Source organism: Dendropsophus ebraccatus, chromosome 2, assembly GCF_027789765.1.
Source record: "Dendropsophus ebraccatus isolate aDenEbr1 chromosome 2, aDenEbr1.pat, whole genome shotgun sequence".
NCBI classification, from domain to species: Eukaryota; Metazoa; Chordata; class Amphibia; order Anura; family Hylidae; genus Dendropsophus; species Dendropsophus ebraccatus.
In genome coordinates this window covers 57,053,904-57,074,440 of record NC_091455.1, presented here as the reverse complement: position 1 = coordinate 57,074,440, position 20,537 = coordinate 57,053,904, and the positions used below count along the sequence as shown (strand labels likewise).

At 42.4% G+C, this 20,537-nt stretch overlaps 1 protein-coding gene across 2 annotated transcripts in view; it reads right to left on the bottom strand.

The window, feature by feature from the left end:
* Positions 1-20,537, bottom strand: part of ATP6V1H (ATPase H+ transporting V1 subunit H) — a 123,440-nt gene that overhangs the window by 13,187 nt on the left and 89,716 nt on the right. Inside the window, exon 14 of one of the 2 annotated variants that reach the window (XM_069960039.1) lies at positions 18,764-18,877. In XM_069960039.1, the coding sequence (XP_069816140.1) occupies positions 18,764-18,877 (114 nt within the window). Of the gene's footprint in view, positions 1-18,759; positions 18,878-20,537 lie in introns of those variants that run through there. The other variant, XM_069960040.1, reaches the window with a different exon arrangement.

Sequence of the window (20,537 nt, the reverse complement as noted above, 5' to 3'; positions counted from 1 at the left end):
TCAAGAAAATAGTTCATTTGGAAAATTCACAATAATTTGCCATTTCCTTAATTGAGATGGAAAACTTCCTTAAGAGCATATAATTAAATGTGCCCCACTAAATGTCATGTACAAATAACCCTAATGGACAGTCATTTGCCATAATGTCTACAGTGCTGCTTTACTCTGTTAGCTCAGTAATAACTGATATCATAATATGTGTAAAGGACAAAGCAGATACATTAAAGTCTTGTAACAGTTTCAGGCCCAAAAAAGTATTGGTTATAGTTATTTCTACCTCTTTTCATTTTGACAGACAACCCTAATTCTACATGTCACTTAATAGCTTATTAGCGCGATGACTGTCAAAGGTGCTGCTCATCTCAGTTACAAAATCTAGTCTACAACTCGTTTTTTCTTTTCAGATTTTTATTATATACCTTAATATGAGGATGGGAATTCAAATCCTCCGGGATCATACATAAGCCATTAAGTATTATCAGTAGAATATTCTTTCAGAACTTCACAGCCTATGTCTTTCAGATGTAGTTATTAGTAGGAAGCAGCTGTCACTCAGAAAGTAAAGATATATAGTATATTTTCTATTATTGTTTACAGTGTATTGCAGCAACACACGCACTATAAGGCTGGGTTCACACTACGTATATTTCAGTCAGTATTGTAGTCCTCATATTGCAACCAAAACCTGGAGTGGATTAAAAACACAGAAAGGCTCTGTTCACACAATGGTGAAATTGAGTGGATGGCCGCCATATAACAGTAAATAACGGCCATTATTATGCTCTCCCATAGACAGGCTATGACACACTGAGACAGGTGTGATTCTGCGGCGGCGAAGTTCCACCACGGAATTCCACCTGACTTACTCAGTGTGAACGTACTCTAATATTTTAGTCTGTAACTTGGCATTAGAAGATGGATTGAGTTGTGTGCATCTTTACACTATCTTAGGCCGATCAGGAAGTCAGTTTAAGAAAGGAATAAATCCAGATGAGTCTAAATCAAGCAAAGTTGTTCAGTTGCATCATCGCTCAAATACGATAAACATCTTTGGCTATGTGTTTTTATTGAGTGAAACATTAGTGCAGCACTGATCAAGTCTGGGCTTTATGGAGTGTCGAGAATGTAGCTTCTGCCCAGTAAAAGTTACATGAAAGCTGTCTAGAAAAAAAAAAACAGAACATCTATAAAAAAGGGAACAAGATTCTCTTGTCTAATAAAACAAAGGTTAAACTTTTTTTTGTCTGGAGGAAACCAGGCACTGCTCATCACCTGCCCAATCCCATCCCTACAGTGAGGCATGGTGGTGGCCAAAGCCTATTCATCATCTCAGGAGAGGCCTGAAAATATCTGTCCACCGACAGTCCCCACTCAAGCTGCCTAAGCTTCAGAGAGAAGTGGCAGAAAACCTACAAACCCTGCGGTGTTAACCTTGTGGCATCATACCTAAAAAGACTAGGGGCTGTAATACCTGCCAAAGAAGCTTTAAGTACAGAGTAAAGGATCTGAATACGTATGTCAATATTTTTGTTTAATTAAAAAGTTTTTTTTTTTTAAATAAATTAGCAAAGATTTCTAACATCCTGTTTTCATTCAGTCATTAAGTGGGGTATAAGTGGATAAGAAGGCAAGTATGCAGTAGGCTCAGTGCCTGCTATCTGGAGCAGGCACCTGATTCTAATGACAGACATGAGCTGTCAAAGCTCACAGCCAAATAGATGTCATGGCAGCTTGAGGCCTTTTGTGACAAATCTGCTTCTACAGGCTGCCATTATCAGGCTGTACCAGCAGAGCACAAATTAATAATTAAAGGGGTAATGCGGCGTTCAACATTTGTTCACTAAATAACACATTACAAAGTTATACAACTTTGAAATGTGTGTTATTTAAGTGAATGGCCCCCTTTCCCATGTTCCCCCCACCCCGGAAGTGTGTTGCCTTATACTCATCGAATCTGTCGACCCCGGCCGCCATCGTGGGTAGAACAAGTCATCTTCAGGAGGCCGGCCGGCCTGCTTCAGCCCTTCCTCATGCCGGACCCCTTCAGCGCTTCATCAGCTGCTCAGCCGCCAGAGGCTGAGCTCTGTTATGCTCAGCCAATTGCGGCTAAGCAGCTGATGACGCGAGGAGGGGGGGGGGGGGGGCGGCATGAGGGAGGGCTGGAGCAGGCCGGCCGGCCTTCTGAAGATGACTTGTTCGACCCACGATGGTGGCCGGGATCAACAGAGATTCGGTGAGTATAATGCAACACACTTCCGGGGTGCGGTGACCACGGGAAAGGGGGACTGCGCTAACATACTCACAGTGGGATGAAAATTCTGCTGTATCTAGTCCTATTTAAACTGACAGTACATGAATCGTAAATTCCGCTGTGATTCCGTAACGTGAACCCACCCCCTTAAAGAGAATTTGTACTGATTACAGACAGATGTTCTTTCTTCCTATTTTCTCCTATTTACTGACTAATTATTTTATTGTATTTGTAGTGTATTATTCTGGGGGTGCCATGTTGCCTAAGCTGTTATAACAGCATTTAGTAACATCTCCAGACTCTTTGTATGGGACACATAAGTGAGCATGCTCTGTGGGCTTATACCACGGAAAAGCAGCAGCTATTGTGTGTACTTCTGTTCTCTATAGACTGAAGTCACCTTTTAATGGACTCCTGTCTATGTTAGTAAGAAGGGCACTGCTGGGAAATGATCTGTAATGATCCTAATTTAGTTTTAAGCCTAGTGGCCAAAACAAAGACTGCAAGATTCCAGGCTTATTCCATAGTATACATAGTAAAATGGAAAAATAAAAATAAATTCTTTAAAAAATTTCTTTAACATGAAACAATAGGTCATTTTCTGATGACAATCCCCTTTAAAAAGACTTTGGGTGAGCTGTTCACATTTCTTGTCACTTTGTTTCCTGTAGGCTCTATATTTTCCACATTCTCAAAGCCTTCCCCGTCTCTCAGGAGATGTCTTCAGATCATGCAATGAACCTTCCCCTGTACTGCTGAGAACAGCCAGCACTCAAATGTCTGAATACACAGCTCTGCATGTCAGTTTCACTTGACCACATATAAAATGAGGTCAGAAGCAAACCCACAAGACTGTATCTAGCAGATGGGTCTCCAATGAAAAGTCATATATTATTACTTTACTATAGCTTGAAAAGATTAATTAGAAAGAATGAAATCCTCCATGGTTTTACACATATGTCAAATTTACTTAGTAACAGTGGGATAAAAGCATTGCGGTAATTATTCACACGGAGCCTGACAAAAGAAAATCATAGTGATCATGCAATGTTCTCTGTTATACATGGTGCTATGGGTATAGTGTTCATATACAACCAGGGAGATGAAAGGGTGGCTTTGGTGGCCTTTATTTTGTGTGATCTGTGACTTCCTAACTCAATGATAAACACATTTTTATAATTTAGAGAGACGCCACTGGATTAACAGCCCTGTCCTGAAATGCCACACAACTAATCAGGTTCCATTAAGAGAAGAAGCAGACAGTCAATAATAGAGGACGCAGATCTATTGTAATAAAAAAAATATGGCTCTAGAAGAAACTACTCCATGGACACCTCTATGTGGTTGATTTAAAGAGGAAGTCCCACAAAATTGAAAAAAGGCAAGCAGGCAGGGGGTGAAGTAAAATAACAAATTAAAATAAAGTAAAGTATCATCCTCATGTCTCTGCAGCGCCACTCCGGGGGTCTTTGGCGTCCGCCAATTGTCAATCTTTGGCTGCAATCCGGGTATGTCATGAACATAGCTGAGCAATTGCTTGCTCAGCCAATCAGCCAATCACCGCCCCAGTTAATGACTGGCTAAGCAGACAATCACTCAGCCAGGTATGTGATGTTAGAAATGGAAGAGCTGCAGGACACCGGCAGCCGTCAAGGGGACCGGCGAAACAAGGCACAAAGGTAGGTACACTATGTTTATTATTTTCCTGCACCCCCTGCATGCCTTTCCTTAATTTTGTGGGACTTTTCCAATATTTTGGGTAACATGAAACTATAGAAGACCGTTGGCAGAAAAAGACCACTTGGTCCATCTAGTCTGCTCTTTTAGTATATTCTTAGTATTTTCTTAGGAAAGATATATGTTTGTCCCAGGGAGGTTTACATTCTGTTATTGTAGATTTACAAAATACATCTCTTAGAACGTGTCAAAGTGATTAAAGTACTGACACTACCTAATGTACAGAAGAAAAAATAATAAGTAAATAATAAGTGGTTAAAATATTACTTAGGTTGAGGGGGGGGAAATTAATTCAGGGCATTCATCTAGGTCTGTGCTTTAGTGTAGAGAACCCTTTTTTATTGACAGTAAAATGATTATGAAAAATCAATTTCTTCAGCCCCTCCAACCGTTTTTATACAAGTTTTCTGCTTAATATTGACAATTTCCTTTTAGAGCAGTTGCGGCTTTATAACTAAAGAGATACCACCAGTTGAAATCTCTCGGCCATCCGTGTAAGACAAGCATCTGAAGACGTGCTATATATTGTAAACTCAGGATAATCCTGCAGGACTGAAATATCCTCGGTACTCACCCATTACAGCTAAAATACTTCTTTATTCATGCAGATAAAAGACAAAGAAGCCACCACGTCACCTTTTTACCTCTGTGAATAAATTTATTTTGTTTTTGGCTTTGCTATCGTTCCGTGTACTATGATGAATGACTGCAGGTTGTTCACAAAAGCGCTCGTTTGCAATCATTTATTGTTTATCAAAGAAAACAAAAAAAAAACCCTTTGTCCAATTGGATCCTTAGACTTAGACGAAAAGGTAAAAGTTGCTTTCCAAAAGTGGTCCTGGCAGTAATAGCAGCAGGGCAGGCAGACAATCCTTTGCCTGGCCTGCCATGGAGCCTCATTTAAGAGTCAGGAAACATAGGACTAGCCAAATCTCTCTCCAGGGAAGGACCTGGCCAAGAGGTGACTCCTGTAAGGAGACCATCAAAACCATCCTATTCCAACTGAATTTACGAGCCTTAGGATATGGAAAAGCCAGGTCTCCATCCACAGAAAGTTGTTTCGAGGTGGTGCCTCTCTCATCAGTGTGGAGTAGGATTCTGGCTAGGCAGGAGTAATGCCTAGAAGACCACCACAGTAAAACAATCACTGATCTCAGGGAGAACAGCTTAAGTCTGTGATAACACTGGGCAGTACTGTCACTAACTGACTGCTTCATCCAAAGTGTGAGAAGGAGCGCTATTCATAGTCTTTCCTCCCCGCTGCGGTAAGACTGTACAATCAACACTGACCTAAGCAGAGATCATACCATACAGAGGACAGAGATCCGTTCTTTTGCCCGTGCCGGCTTCAGCGTCGCAATGGCGCTGATCCCCGCTCGGCAATACATTGCTATGGCCTGCAGCAAGCCATAGCAATGGATCACCGATATGATGGATCATTGCTGTGTATATACACAGCATTGATGTCTATGAGAGATCAGTGCTGTGTATTTACAAGTCCCCCAGGGGGACTTCAAGTTAATGTAAAAGTGAAAGTAAAAATGTTTTTTTATTAATAAAAAAAATCCCCTCGCCTAATAAAAGTCCAAATCACCCCCCTTTTCCCATTTTATAAATATAAATAAATAAACAAACATATTTGGTATCGCCGCGCGCGTAATTGCCGAACGGTTAATAAATCACATTCCTGATCTCGCACGGTAAACGGCGTCAGCGCCAATAAATTACAAAGTGCAAAATTGCGCATTTTTAGTCACATCAAATCCAGAAAAAATGTCAAAAAAGTCGCATATGCACAATCAAGGTACCGATAGAAAGTAAACATCATGGCACAAAAAATGACACCTCACACAGCCCCATAGACTAAAGGATAAAAGCGCTATAAGCCTGGGAAGAGAGCGATTTTAAGGAACATATATTTGTTAACAATGGTTTGAATTTTTTTACAGGCCATCGGATAATATAAAAGTTATACATGTTACATATCGTTGTAATCTTAACGACTTGAGGAACATGCGTAACAAGTCAGTTTTACCCCAGGGTGAATGGCCTAAATGCAAAACTCCCCGAAATCAAAACAAATTCCTTTTTTATTTCAATTTGACAGCGCAAATGATTTTTTTCTGGTTTCTCAGCATATTTTATGGAAAAATAATGCCTGTCATTGCAAAGTACAATTGGTTTTGCAAAAAATAAGGGCTCATGTGGGTCTCTAGGTGATAAAAATGCAAGTGCTATGGCTTTTTAAACATAAAGTGGAAAAAGCAAAAGTGCAAAAATGAAAATTGGCTTTGACCTTAAGGGGTTAAGCTTGTGATATTCCATCTACCTTTGTATCTCTTTACCTTTTTTTTTTCTCTCTATGCTGCTGTCGCACACTAAATTTCCTTATGGTGGGACCACTAAAGGATTATCTTATACTACGTATATTTCAGTCAGTATTGTGGTCCTCATATTGCAACCAAAACCAGGAGTGGATTAAAAACACAGAAAGGATCTGTTCACACAATGTTGAAATTGAGTGGCTGGCCGCCATTTAATGGCAAATATTTGCTGTTATTTTAAAACAACGGCTGTTATATTGAAATAATGGCCGTTATTTACTGTTATATGGCGGCCATCCACTCAATTTCAACATTATGTGAACAGATCCTTTCTGTGTTTTTAATCCACTCCTGGTTTTGGTTGCAATATGAGGACCACAATACTGACTGAAATATACGTAGTGTGAACCCAGCCTTAAAGAAGACACTGCAGCTGGCCAGTAAAAGCGCTCAGAGTGAAACCCTAGGTGCATTTCTCCCTGGGAAATACAAATATGCAAAAAGAGAGTCAGTGGAGTTTTGAAACATGGGACTAGCCAAATATTCCTCAAGGCCAGGAAGTGGAGGCAGGAATATTTAGCTGGGGACCAAACATGACACAGAAGGACACCCAGGGAGGGCAGAGAGGTAAGAATAGGCTGTTTACAAATAATAGGATTACTCCTACATATCAAGAAAAGCTTTATAAAGCATCTCTGCAGCACTCCGAAAGTAGTAAAAATCAGTGTCCTTTATTCCATCAGCAAATACTACAGCAATGTAATACATTTCAGTTGCGTTAAGCCAAACTTATTTAGGTTAAGCCTTATTGTTAGATATGTGGGAGTACTCCTACTTGTTATATGTAAGCAGATATTGAAGCAAATGTAATGGAGCTTACAAACTGTGCAGAATAGGAAAATTTATAAAGCAACTACAATAATATTTTTCCCATAACTAAATAGCTATATTAAATACAATGGCTTAAACCCTTTTAGGTAGATGCTTGTGGAGTTAGATTTAATGAGATATGCTAGGTAACCGTCTGAATTAAATTACCAACTGCAATGAGTTTTATGGAATGTTTGGAATGTGAATGTATAAGATTACTGAAAGTAAAGCCCTTGAACTGGTCAACATCAATGTCAGGCTTCTGCTACAGGAAGATGGTATTAGACATTTCCAAGAATTCAGACTATAGAGAAATGTTATAATGAGTTTCTATACACAAAAGCTTCAATCAAGAAAACCCAGGTCCGATTCCTTAAGACCTCATTCTAATGAAGATGGATGTAAGATGGTGCTTCATTGGGTGCTTGCTCATGATCTTAAGATAAAACACTTGAAAAACCTCAATAACATCAGGCCTCAAAAAGGTCAAAGAAAAAAAGGCTTTTAGAGCGAGCTGACAGTAAATTACATTTACAGGAGCAGCTGTTAACCCCTGAAGACTTGGCTTCATGTACGGTATGCTGACATCACATTTGTCGTGAACATGCCCGTATGCCGGGAAAGCACCTGAAGTATTTGCTAAATGTATCAGTACGGTTATATTACCCTTACTGAGGCCAAAATAGTCCTTTTGGTTTTAGTTCACCCAGCATAGGCAAGTATGGCATGTGGTAGTACACTGTGCTATTCCATACAATGGTGGGACAGTGCAAAATTATATCCATTAAAAAGAAAGCACTCCAGATTTGTTTTATGCCCATATCATGAACACTTACTTTCCAGCACTGTAACTGGATCATGTGGAAATGTGCTGGGTCAGCCGACGTCCTATGAACTACAGAATTCATTCCTAGGTTTATGCTGTGTGGACATGTCACAGGAAAAGTGCTCGAGGGGAGGTACATCTCACCCAGACTACTGCTTATGGGGAGATGGTAAATCTGGAAGAGTCCTGTCACTCAGCAGTGATATGCTGCTGAGTTGTTCTTTAAAATTTTCCGGGCCGGATTTACTGGAATGGTGGGTAGGTTGGTAGTGGGACCTGCCATTCCCTCCCCCTCGATCCAGTGTGGGTTTTGGGATCAGGTGAGCTCTGATCCCAATCAGCCTGAGAAGGCAAAAGCTCTGGTCAGTCTGAAAGGGATTGCTCTCAGCCAGGGGTGAACAGCTTGCATGCTGTATCTCCTGGGAGCAACGAATACTGCCGCCGCTGGGGCCTATTCATACCCTGTGATACTGCCTACTGAAGAGTCAGATAGGAGACCTGTGTTAGTAAGTGCCCAGACGGGCAAGGACCTTTTTGTTTTGTTTTGTTCTGAAAAGCATGGTATTGCTACATTTCTGTTGAGGACTGTTTATGCAGCTAATAAACACCCAGCTGTTTTTATAAGTCCAAGTTTCCTGTCTGAACTGTGTCCAAACACACCATCCCCCGGGAAGATCCCCACAATTGGTGCTGCGGAGCGGGCAAAACGGTTGCTAGGGGCAACGGTGTGCATCAACTTGGCTACAGCTGCGTATGTCCTGGGTGAAGGCTGCTGCTTCACTCCAAAAGCAGCCAAGCAACATGGAGGAGATGATGAAGCAGTTAATACAAGTGAGTTTGCAGCAACAACAGGCATTGGCCGCACAACAACAGGCTCAGGCAGCCGCTAAACAGGATCAGGCAGCCGCTAACCTGCGCCATGAACAGACAATGGCTGCACATCAGCAAGCGATGGCTCAACAACAGAAACTTATTGAGCACCTAATCGCAAAGCAGGAGGCGTCTGCAGGTGCTAATCCCCAGCTGGTGGCCGCAGCCGCGCCAGAGACCTTGTCTGTGAAAAGAGCCGTGCAGCGAGCGCTGCAAAAGATGACTGCTGATGATGATATTGAGGCCTACTTAACTGTCTTTGAGCGGGTGGCTGAGCGAGAGAAGTTACCCTCCACTGAGTGGGCAGAAGTGATTGCGCCCTATTTAACAGGCGAACCTCAAAAGGCCTATTATGACCTCAGTGAGCAAGAGGTCAAAGACTATCCTCGGCTAAGAGCGGAGATACTTGCCCGACTAGGAGTTACTGCTGCTGTCCGTGCCCGGAGGGTCCGCAACTGGAGCTACAGTCTGGACAAATCAGCGAGGTCCCAGATGTACGACCTGATCCATTTGGCAAGAAAGTGGTTGGAGCCAGACACCTCTACTCCTGCCCAGATCCTAAAGAGGGTCGTGATGGATCGCTACCTCCGTGCCCTTCCTGCTGATCTACAACGCTGGGTAGGACAAGGTGACCCTAGGAGTGCCGACGAACTCGTCAGCCTTGTGGAGAGGTTCCAGGCGACCGAGGACTACCTCCGTGATGTTCCTGCAGCACCGTCACCTCCCCGGAGTGCCAGATCTGTGCCATCATCTGGTAAGAGACTTCCATCTATTGGGGGAGTGGGGAGGGGTGCTGATAGAGGGAAGAGCGCTCAGGAGGTGTCTCAGGGGCAAAAGACTGGTGATGGTCCCCGGTGGCTAAGTGGCCCTAAAAAGGACTCCCTGCCAAGGAGACCAGGCCCTATCCAGTGCTGGAGATGCCATGAGACGGGACATGTGTCTGCCCATTGCCCTCTTACCACTGAGCCCATGGAGTGTGACGCTAGCCGGCGTCAGTCGCTATTTGCAGAGCCGTCATGTGTTGCAGTTCCTGGACTAGAGACTGAACCACAAGTCTGCAACATTACTGTAAATGACTTCCCTGTTAAGGCGTTGCTGGACTCAGGAAGCCTTGTCACCTTAGTGCATGCCAGCCTGGTGGCTGGGGACTTTGTGCCAAAAAGACATATGAGTGTGGTGTGCATACATGGTGATACAAAGGTTTACCCTATAGTACTGGCTAATGTCGGGACTGAACTAGGCGCTGTACAGTATGAAGTGGGTGTGGTTAAAAACCTTATGCATAATGTGATATTGGGGCGTGATTTTCCATTGTTCTGGGCTCTATGGGGAAAACAACAATCCCCTGAAAGGAGTGAGCAGACCCCTAAGTCTATTGCATTACCCACGGTAAATGATAAAAATGTACAGGATGAAAATGATGCTTTTCCTTTGCAGGTCCTGGCTGGTGAGGAAGAGTCTCCTCCCACTGAGCAGAATGTTCCAGACTTAGAGGTGTCTAGGGATAATTTTGGTACTGCACAATTACAGGACCCCACTCTCAAAAACGCGAGAGAGCAGGTCACTGTTATGAATGGGGTACCTCAGGAACCAGAAGCTGAGGAAAAATTTCCACATTTTTCTGTGACTAATGATCTCTTCTATAGGGTCACTAAGATTAATGATGAGGTTGTGGAACAGCTTCTGGTGCCTAAGTCGTATCGGCGTCAGGTACTCGACATGGCCCATAATCATGTCCTTGGGGGCCACTTGGGGACAGATAAAACACAGGAGAGAGTCCTCCAGAGGTTTTTTTGGCCTGCGATTTATGCTGACATAAAAAATTACTGCGAGTCGTGCCCCACATGTCAGCTTAGCTCCCCAGTGTCGCATTTCCGCAGTCCTTTGGTTTCGCTCCCCATCATAGAGGTACCTTTTGACCGCATTGCAATGGACTTGGTGGGTCCCATTGTAAAGTCGGCAAGGGGACACCAGTACATTTTGGTGGTCTTAGACTACGCAACCCGCTATCCTGAGGCTGTACCCCTAAGAAACACTGCGTCTAAAACAATTGCCCGTGAGTTGTTTTATATGTTTTCCAGGGTGGGGATCCCCAAAGAAATCTTGACCGACCAAGGTACTCCATTTATGTCAAAGGTGATGCAGGATGTATGCAAACTGTTTAAAATCTCACACCTTCGTACCTCTGTATATCATCCCCAGACAGATGGATTAGTGGAGAGGTTTAATAAAACCCTAAAACATATGTTAAAGAAAGTAGTGGAAAAAGATGGTCGGGATTGGGATCACTTACTACCTTACCTGATGTTTGCTATTAGGGAAGTGCCCCAAGCATCCACAGGGTTCTCTCCCTTCGAGTTGGTCTATGGTCGTCACCCTAGGGGTTTGTTGGATATAGCGAAAGAGACATGGGAAAGTGAGTCCACCCCATACAAGAGTGTTATAGAGCATGTAGCACAAATGCAGGACCGTATAGCCACTGTTATGCCCCTAGTAAGGGAACACCTCCAGAGGGCGCAAGAGAGCCAAAGCAGAATTTACAATCGTTCTGCCAGAATCAGGACATTTAGCCCAGGTGACCGGGTACTCATTCTTGTTCCCACTGTAGAAAGTAAATTCTTAGCAAAGTGGCAGGGTCCCTATGAAATTGTAGAGAAGGTCAGTGAGGTAAACTACAAGGTACACCAACCAGGTAGAAGGAAGCCTTTTCAAGTTTATCACATAAACTTGATCAAACCCTGGAAAGACAGGGAATCCTTGGTGGCGACAAACTTTGTTAATCATTTGTCACAACCAATCCCTCCGGTCAAGATCGGTGATACTCTATCAGTGTCACAGAAGCAGGAGACTAAAGAGTTTTTGCAGAAAAATAAAGACAAGTTTTCTGACCTCCCAGGGCGTACGCATCTCATTCACCACCACATTGAAACTGAGCCTAGAAGCAGAGTAAACCTTAAGCCCTATAGGATACCAGAAGCACGGAGGGAGGCAGTGTCAGCCGAGGTAAAACGTATGCTTGACCTAGGAGTCATTGAGGTGTCCCAGAGCGAGTGGTCCAGCCCGATTGTGTTAATCCCAAAGCCCAATGGAACTTGGAGGTTCTGTAATGACTTTAGAAAGTTAAATGAGATCTCCAAGTTCGATGCGTACCCCATGCCCAGGGTGGATGAGTTGATTGAGAGAATGGGTAGTGCCAGGTACATAACCACCCTCGATCTCACAAAGGGCTACTGGCAGATCCCCCTCACTCCTGAGGCTAGAGAGAAGACTGCATTCTCCACCCCTGATGGCCTCTTCCAATACGTAGTGATGCCATTCGGGTTACATGGAGCCCCTGCCACTTTTCAGAGGTTGATGGACTTGATCCTGCGACCACATCGGGATTACTCTGCTGCCTACCTCGATGATGTGGTCATTTTTAGCCCGGATTGGGAAAGTCACCTCTGTAAGGTCCAGGCGGTGTTAGATGCCATAAGTGATGCAGGGTTAACCATCAATGCAGAGAAGTGTGCACTAGCCTTAGAGGAGGCCAAATACCTGGGATACATTATTGGGAGGGGGTTAGTGAAACCACAACTAAATAAAATTGAGGCAATACAGAATTGGCCCAAACCCCTCACAAAGAAACAGGTCAGAGCTTTCCTGGGTATTACGGGCTATTACCGTAGGTTTGTGCCAAACTTTGCCACAGTTGCAGCCCCACTAACTGACCTGACAAAGGGTGCGAAGTCCGCAATGGTGACATGGACTCCAGAGGCCGAGAAGGCTTTTCAAAGCCTTAAATCTGCCTTGTGTCAACAACCGGTGCTAGTTACCCCTGACTTTAGGCAAGAATTTCTGGTCCAGACAGATGCCTCTAATACAGGGTTAGGTGCCGTCCTCTCGCAGGTCGTGAATGGCGAGGAACACCCGGTGATGTACTTAAGCAGGAAGCTATCCCCGGCCGAGAAAAACTACGCCATTGTTGAGCGAGAATGTCTGGCAGTGAAATGGGCCCTAGAGTCCCTAAGGTACTACTTGCTGGGTAGAAAATTCAAGTTAGTTACAGACCATGCCCCCCTAACATGGATGAAGCTGAACAAGGAGAAAAATGCGAGGGTGACTAGATGGTTTCTATCCCTCCAAAACTTTAATTTTACAGTGGAACACAGGCCAGGAAAGTTACAGGCAAATGCTGACGCCCTATCAAGGGTACACTGTCTGTGGGGACAGAATGCTCAGCCCTCCGGTCTGAAAAAGAGGGGGGGGATATGTGGACATGTCACAGGAAAAGTGCTCGAGGGGAGGTACATCTCACCCAGACTACTGCTTATGGGGAGATGGTAAATCTGGAAGAGTCCTGTCACTCAGCAGTGATATGCTGCTGAGTTGTTCTTTAAAATTTTCCGGGCCGGATTTACTGGAATGGTGGGTAGGTTGGTAGTGGGACCTGCCATTCCCTCCCCCTCGATCCAGTGTGGGTTTTGGGATCAGGTGAGCTCTGATCCCAATCAGCCTGAGAAGGCAAAAGCTCTGGTCAGTCTGAAAGGGATTGCTCTCAGCCAGGGGTGAACAGCTTGCATGCTGTATCTCCTGGGAGCAACGAATACTGCCGCCGCTGGGGCCTATTCATACCCTGTGATACTGCCTACTGAAGAGTCAGATAGGAGACCTGTGTTAGTAAGTGCCCAGACGGGCAAGGACCTTTTTGTTTTGTTTTGTTCTGAAAAGCATGGTATTGCTACATTTCTGTTGAGGACTGTTTATGCAGCTAATAAACACCCAGTTGTTTTTATAAGTCCAAGTTTCCTGTCTGAACTGTGTCCAAACACACCATCCCCCGGGAAGATCCCCACAATTGCAATAAAGGTAGCATGAACTAGTGATAGATATACTGAACAGAACAATAACAGAGAAGTGGTGGATCAGCGATGTGAACTTAAACGAAAACTTAACCTTAATTTTCATCGATCCATAAAATCAACAGGATATTAAAGTGACCACCAGGCTGCGACGCCTACGCGTTTATGGTGCCTATACACCCTTGATCATGGCTAAACAAGTACTGATGTGGCCATAGTTTTATAGCCTCACCTCACCAGAAACTCGTATACGTGACTTCCTGGGTGTTAACACCCAGGCTCTAATACCCAGGAAGTCACGTATACGAGCTTCTGGTGAGATGGGGCTATAAAACTATGGCCACATCAGTACTTGTTTAGCCATGATTAAGGGTGTATAGGCACCAGAAACGCGTAGGCGTCGCAGCCTGGTGGTCACTTTAATGTCCAGTTGATTTTATGCATCAATGAAAATAAAGGTCAAGTTTTGGTTTAAGTTCACATCGCTGATCCACTTCTCTGTTATTGGTACTTCACTCCAGCAAAGTGAGGATCGTGCGGAACATTACCAAACCACAAGTGGTGAGCTGGCATTTGCTACATTTGAACAGAACAATGTATTACTTCCGTCCGTCTGTTCAGCTGTTCTCCTGATATGCAAGAGAATGGGCTTTGTGCTGCGCTACTCCCGCTACCCTTCAGCTGCTGATTGACAGCTGTCTGCCTAAACACATTATAGACAGCTGTCTGCCTATCAGTGGCTGGTGGGCAGTGTGTGTGCTGGTACTCATGAATATCCAGGACTATTGAGCACACACACACATAATGGATAGGACTACTTATTGTTTTTGTTACTCAAGAAGATATATCCGAATCAGCTGCACAGAACAAAGTGATACATCATTCTGTACAGCTTCTCTGTCACTAGTTTATACGATCCTTAGGGCAACATAAACCTACTGACAGTCTCTTTAAATTATCACCTATTAGATCTGTTTAGCTGCTCACAGACCCCACCCAGAACTGTATGCTGCTCTTGCTTTTTCCCTATGGGATTAGCAGTTATATTACTTCCCCTGAGGGTATATGTTGCCATATTGCATTTCTACAGCATTTGTCTGATTGTCTGCTGTGATGTTCCACTTTTTAACCACAATTTCAATGCTTCCCTTTTGATTTAGAAAAATCAAATAAAATGATAACCAAAGGTTGCAAAAATGCTGTGTGTGAAGACGTCATATCTTCATAAAAACACCTCAATTGTTATTAAAGGTCAAATGACCTTTTCTAAGAAGAGCATTCTGAATAAGAGATTGCATCAAACCCCACATGAGGTGACCTCCTTAGGAACTGCACTGATGAGATGCCACATCTCCTTTCTGCAAAGCCAGAGGCTTTATGGGAAGTGTGAGCAGCATCAGAAAATCACTTCGATGGACAAATATAAACAAAATAGCGGAAATCCTCTGCCAGCTGGAATAAGTAAGCATGAGGACTCAACCTCATCAGAAGACACTGTTTCATCGGTAAACCCCTTTAAATGTGACATAGACAGAGCCTTAGAAGTAAATTACACAACTTAAGTTAAGGTTTAGTGATCAACAATGAGAGAAAATTGCCCATTTGACATATCTCATTCTGATCATTCTGTTCCTATCAGGGAAACATTAGAAAAAATATTCCAGTATTCAAGATGGTGGCTACAAAATAAAATCTTTATTAGAAAGGAAACCGTGCTTGGACACAGGGAAGAGAACGTTATAGTAGTCCTACAATAGAGTTGGACCTATGCACACTGTTGCCTTAGAAATCTGGGTTGTATAAATTGTCACAATAAAAATGTACAAGAGCCTACAGGTCAAAAATATAAATCTGTCGGGGCTTTGCTGCCATAACACAAAGCCTGTGCAAGTGGCAAAGCGTGTAAAAAAAAAAGCCTGGAGCTTGGAAATCCTGTCCTCCTGGATGTCATAAAACAGAGACCATGAGACATCCTAAAAATTTAAAAAAAGAAAAAAAAAGAAAAAAAAAACAAACATCATTTACATGAAGGCGTTCTATACTATCAAGAAGAGTAAATGGATTTCCACTGAGCCAACATAAAGATGCCGTGCCTGTATGCAGTTTATATAAAATCATATTTTTCTTATAGGTAATACTAATCGCAGGTATCGCCTGAAGTTTGCTTTAATTCAATTTATTTCAGGCCTATAAAAATGGAAAACATTGATTTATTTTTGAAACGATAATACATTCGGTTCCTTCTAGCACTTCCTAAGGGCTGGCTGAGGCTTCCGTGGATTTATTCAATATGCATTAAAATGTAGATTGATACAAGTGTACCTTCATTTCAGAGTCTCTTCAATAGCGGTAAGGTATAGTGTTACTTAATAATGCACTCATCTTTAGTCCATCATACAGATATCGTTTATGAAGATTTTTTTTTAAATTGTAAACGGTTTCACATAATAAGACGACTACTAAAAGACAAACCTAAGCAAGGTTCTATTCCTCTGGATTTAGGTACACCAGTGGCCATTGCCTCACTGATCCTGTTTTTTTAGCTTTATCTTCAAGCTACACGGATGATAGGAGTCAATGGGAATGTTGACAACCTAAATGTGCAGGCTCACAACAAATGACAGAGATGCATGGCTTTCATATTCAATTTATTCTGTCACGAAAAAATGTGCACATCCATTTGCCAAACTTATTAGCAAGGCATATTAATGCAAATATATTTAAGCAGTCCCCTAAAGGCCATTAAGCTTGTACAAAGCCTTTATAGGACAAGTAATAAAAACTAATGGCTTTTGCCGTTACTTTATTAATATTTGATTTCTCTCACTCCAGGAAGTATTTGCTCCTTTACATTCATCTACAGCAAATTAAAAGATAAAACATGTATTTACCTGTGAATGTGTTGAAGGGGTATTCCAGCGTGGTGAAAAAGAAGATTATGTTGCTACAGTCAATCAAAAATGTAAAAAAAAACAACAAAAAAAAAAAAACAGGGATTCACTGGACATGCGGGTTCCACGCTGAGCTTGCGTCTCAGAAATCGGTAAAAGACAGGAAATTGAGAGATTGGAAGGGGACAAATGGGAGCTGCCCGAGCAACATACAAATTTTTCCCAAAGCACCGAAATACCCCTTCAACTAGGCAACAATATACAGAAATGCCATTCCTAAAGGAAAATCTGCATATTCCAAAATCTACAAAAATGCAGTTAATGCACTTAAATAGGCACTACACTTTAACAAATCTTGCATAAGTAAACAGTCCCAGCAAATTAAATATGATTTTGCAATATTGTAATATATCTTATCAGTGAAAAAATATATCTTATCAGAGAAAAAATTCTCTCTCATGCTAACATCAAAAAAAAAAAAAAATCTTTCTTCAAAAGAGGAATGTATATCATAAATCATCATGTGGCACTAAAGAATCCCTGCCAGTTATGGTGAAATCTGCTCTTTCACGCTTGTCACAGTTGCAAGCCTAAATATTAGAGATGAGCAAAACTACAGTAAGGGCTGTTTCACGAAACACTGAATGCTCTGCATTTGACTTCCCATGGTATCCCAGAAGATGAATGCAGCCTTAGGGATGCCTGGAAAACATGAGCATCTATGCTTCTTTTGATGCATTCTATGATATTATTATCCTCGGTAGTAACTGCCTGGTTGTAGTGTTCTGTCCACCAAGTCTTTTTTCACTTGCAGTTTTACCCACTGTTTTACTATTATGTATACTTTAGTGGAATTTCTACTACAGTTTCTACTGTAGTCATCTTCAAGGTCATTAGGCATTTGAAAGAATGGTCAATACCGACCCCTGTGCTAGCATACTACTAACAGTGTCTGAATCCGACTATGTTCCATTATTATCTCCACAGTTCTAACATTAAAACAATTGATATCCCATTTACACACATTTCTCTCTAGTCCCCTAGAGGATTAGCTTTGCTAGAGGACAATTTAAGATGTAAGTAAATGAGCATTTTTGGCATCCCTGAAAATGTGGATCTAATAGACTATTGATTAATTTAACCCCTTTCCCCCCTTTCAGAGATTTCTCCTCACATTTGCTATCCATAATTAAAATCAGAATCCAAAAACGTGGTACACAATAACCATTGGCAAATGCGTCTTGGTTTAAAATCCTAATATGTAGCAGGCTGAACTCCTATGGCCTAATGCCATGCACAATGAGGGTTAATGTACAGAGAATGGTAAACTGACCCACCTAGTTTCATTTGAGCAGGTTTGGGGTCACCTTTTCATCTCAAACATAAAATGTATCCAGGAACTATGATCTACCTACTATAGTAGCAATAGTAAAGGTGTCTCTAAACGTCTGATACCAAGCAGCCTGATGCTAAATTATTTATCTTTGGATTTATTCTTTATTAAGATACCATTGCTGACAGACACTGACAGAGAGGTAATAGTAGCAAGGAATTATGTAGTTCTGGATATTCACATTGGCTGACATGAATATGGCAATTTGTGCAAAGATTTTTTTCTCTCCTGTTTACATAAATCAGAAAGTACGTTTATCCATGGTTCAAGATTTTAAAACATAATTTTTTTTCTTTTAAACCTTTGTCATAATTTATCATCGGGTCAGGCCGGGGCTAGAAAGGGAGAGTCTGGGAATTTCAATATAATCTATTGTTTAATATTATGTAGGAATGAGCGAATTTACAGTAGTAGTAAAGCAAAGCATTTTGCTAGACTCGGCCGGCTGCCTTTGAACTCTGTGCCCCTCCGCCTGGAAAAGCAAGATCCAGTCCTGGGAAACCTCTGACAGTTTTCAAGGAGTGGATCCAACTTTTTTCCAGGGACCCGGAGAAGAGCCACACAGAGCTCAAAGGCAGCCGACTGACAACCAGACAGCAGAATCTAGCAAAGTGCTTTGCTAGTACCGTAAACCTGCTTATCCCTAATATGTTTTCTTTGTTTGTTTACTTTCATTTTCATAATAAAAGTTAAAAGGAAAAAACATCTTTTGCACTGAACAAAATTATTCTGCAGAATTACCTTCATTGCTGTAACTTACCAATTATGGACCATCAATTTCTGTACTGCCAGCAGAGCATTGTAGCGGACCTGTTGGTCTTCATGATGCATGTGGTTCATTACCAGCTGCTTCCCACCCAACTGCTCAATCACCCTGAAAGATGGAGAAAGACTTGTCATATCCATCACCAACACAGTCTGATAGATTTTACCTGAGATGGCTGAAGCTTCTCAGAACTTCATGACTCATGGTTCTTCTGCTCCTTTATATCATCACATACATTATTAACTATTTAATAATACATTTTGTAATAACACAGTCAGATACTTATAATCCAAATCAATGCTTCCTGGCTGGAAACAGAGTGCTGAAAGCTCGTAATAATCCTTCCACCTACAAATAAATTCTCATCCCTGGTCCCATGAAACAAGGAGATTCTGCTGTTTAGCAAGTACATATAGATTTTTGTTTTATGCGATTAAAGCTAGGTAGTTTTTGTTCCTGCTTAAAATATATGTTAAAAAGGAAACAAAAAGGACACCTATGACTTACACTATTAAAAAAAGGATTGTCAAAGGATCCATTGTGTCTTTTTTGACACACACAAAAAAGTGGTTTTTGTATATTAAAATGAACCATGCTGAAAACAGAAACAATGAAACAGTGTGTCAACATAACTGCACATAATTTCTTAGTATTGTTCTAGTTAAATTGTCACAGACTTCTCAAACAACTTCCCTTCATGTGATAGCCTAAAGGCCCTATTCCACCAACAGATCTGACGATAGATTATCTGCCAAAGATTTGAAGCCAAACCCAGGAGTGGATTCGAAAAGAGGAGAAATCCAGTCTTTCCTTTATGACCTGTTTTCTGTTTATAGTCTGTTCCTGGGTTTGGCTTCAAATCTTTGGCAGACAATCTGTCATCAGATCTGTTGGTGGAATAGGGTCTTAAGCAATTTCTAAAGTATCTGTAGATCACCTCATTTAAAAATAACTCCTAGTTTGCAGGGCGTCTTTTTTCCCTGAAAACTGCTTTCCATTACCTGTTGTTAGGGGTATTCTGTCTCTTGCCGCAAAGAGAACAAGACAACACATGGAATAGTGGTGGAGTTTAGCTAATGTTATGCAGGGGAAAAAGCCTGGACTGTGTGCATACATCCCGAGCCTGTCTGCCTACTAAGTAGGGTCCACATTGTGCCTAAAAGATAAATCAATGCTTCCCTCTTATCCCTAATCACCCATAAATTTCTAGACAGCTGACCCTTGTGTAAATACTAGTGTTCTTACTATCTACACCAGGGGTGGGAAACCTCCGGCCCGCAGGCCACATCTGCCCCGAGACCTCCCGATGCGACCTGCGGCTCCCCTGTGATGTCTGCTGCCGTGGTGGGGAAGAAGCCGGCATACACAGCATCCTCCTGTCTCTGTGACAGCTGCCAGACACAGGAGGATGCTGTCTGTGCCGGCTCCTTCCCTACCAGAGCGGCGCATTTCTTCCTTCTCCTGCGTTAATTTCGCTTGCAGGAGAAGGCCGGCACAGGCTAGAGGGTAGAGAAGAGGACCTGGGCAGCGTGGGAGCAGAGGAAAAGTGAGTGGGATGTTTATGTTTTTTATTTGGAACAGGCACTGGGGGTTAACTAGGCTACCAAGAACATGACTGGGGGGGGGGGTTAACTAGGCCTACCAGAGGCTTCACTGGGGGTTAACTAGACTACAAGGGGCATCACTGGGGGTCAACTAGACTACAAGGGGCATCACTGGGGGTTAACTAGACTACCAGGGACATCAGTAAGGGGTTAACTACAGCTAC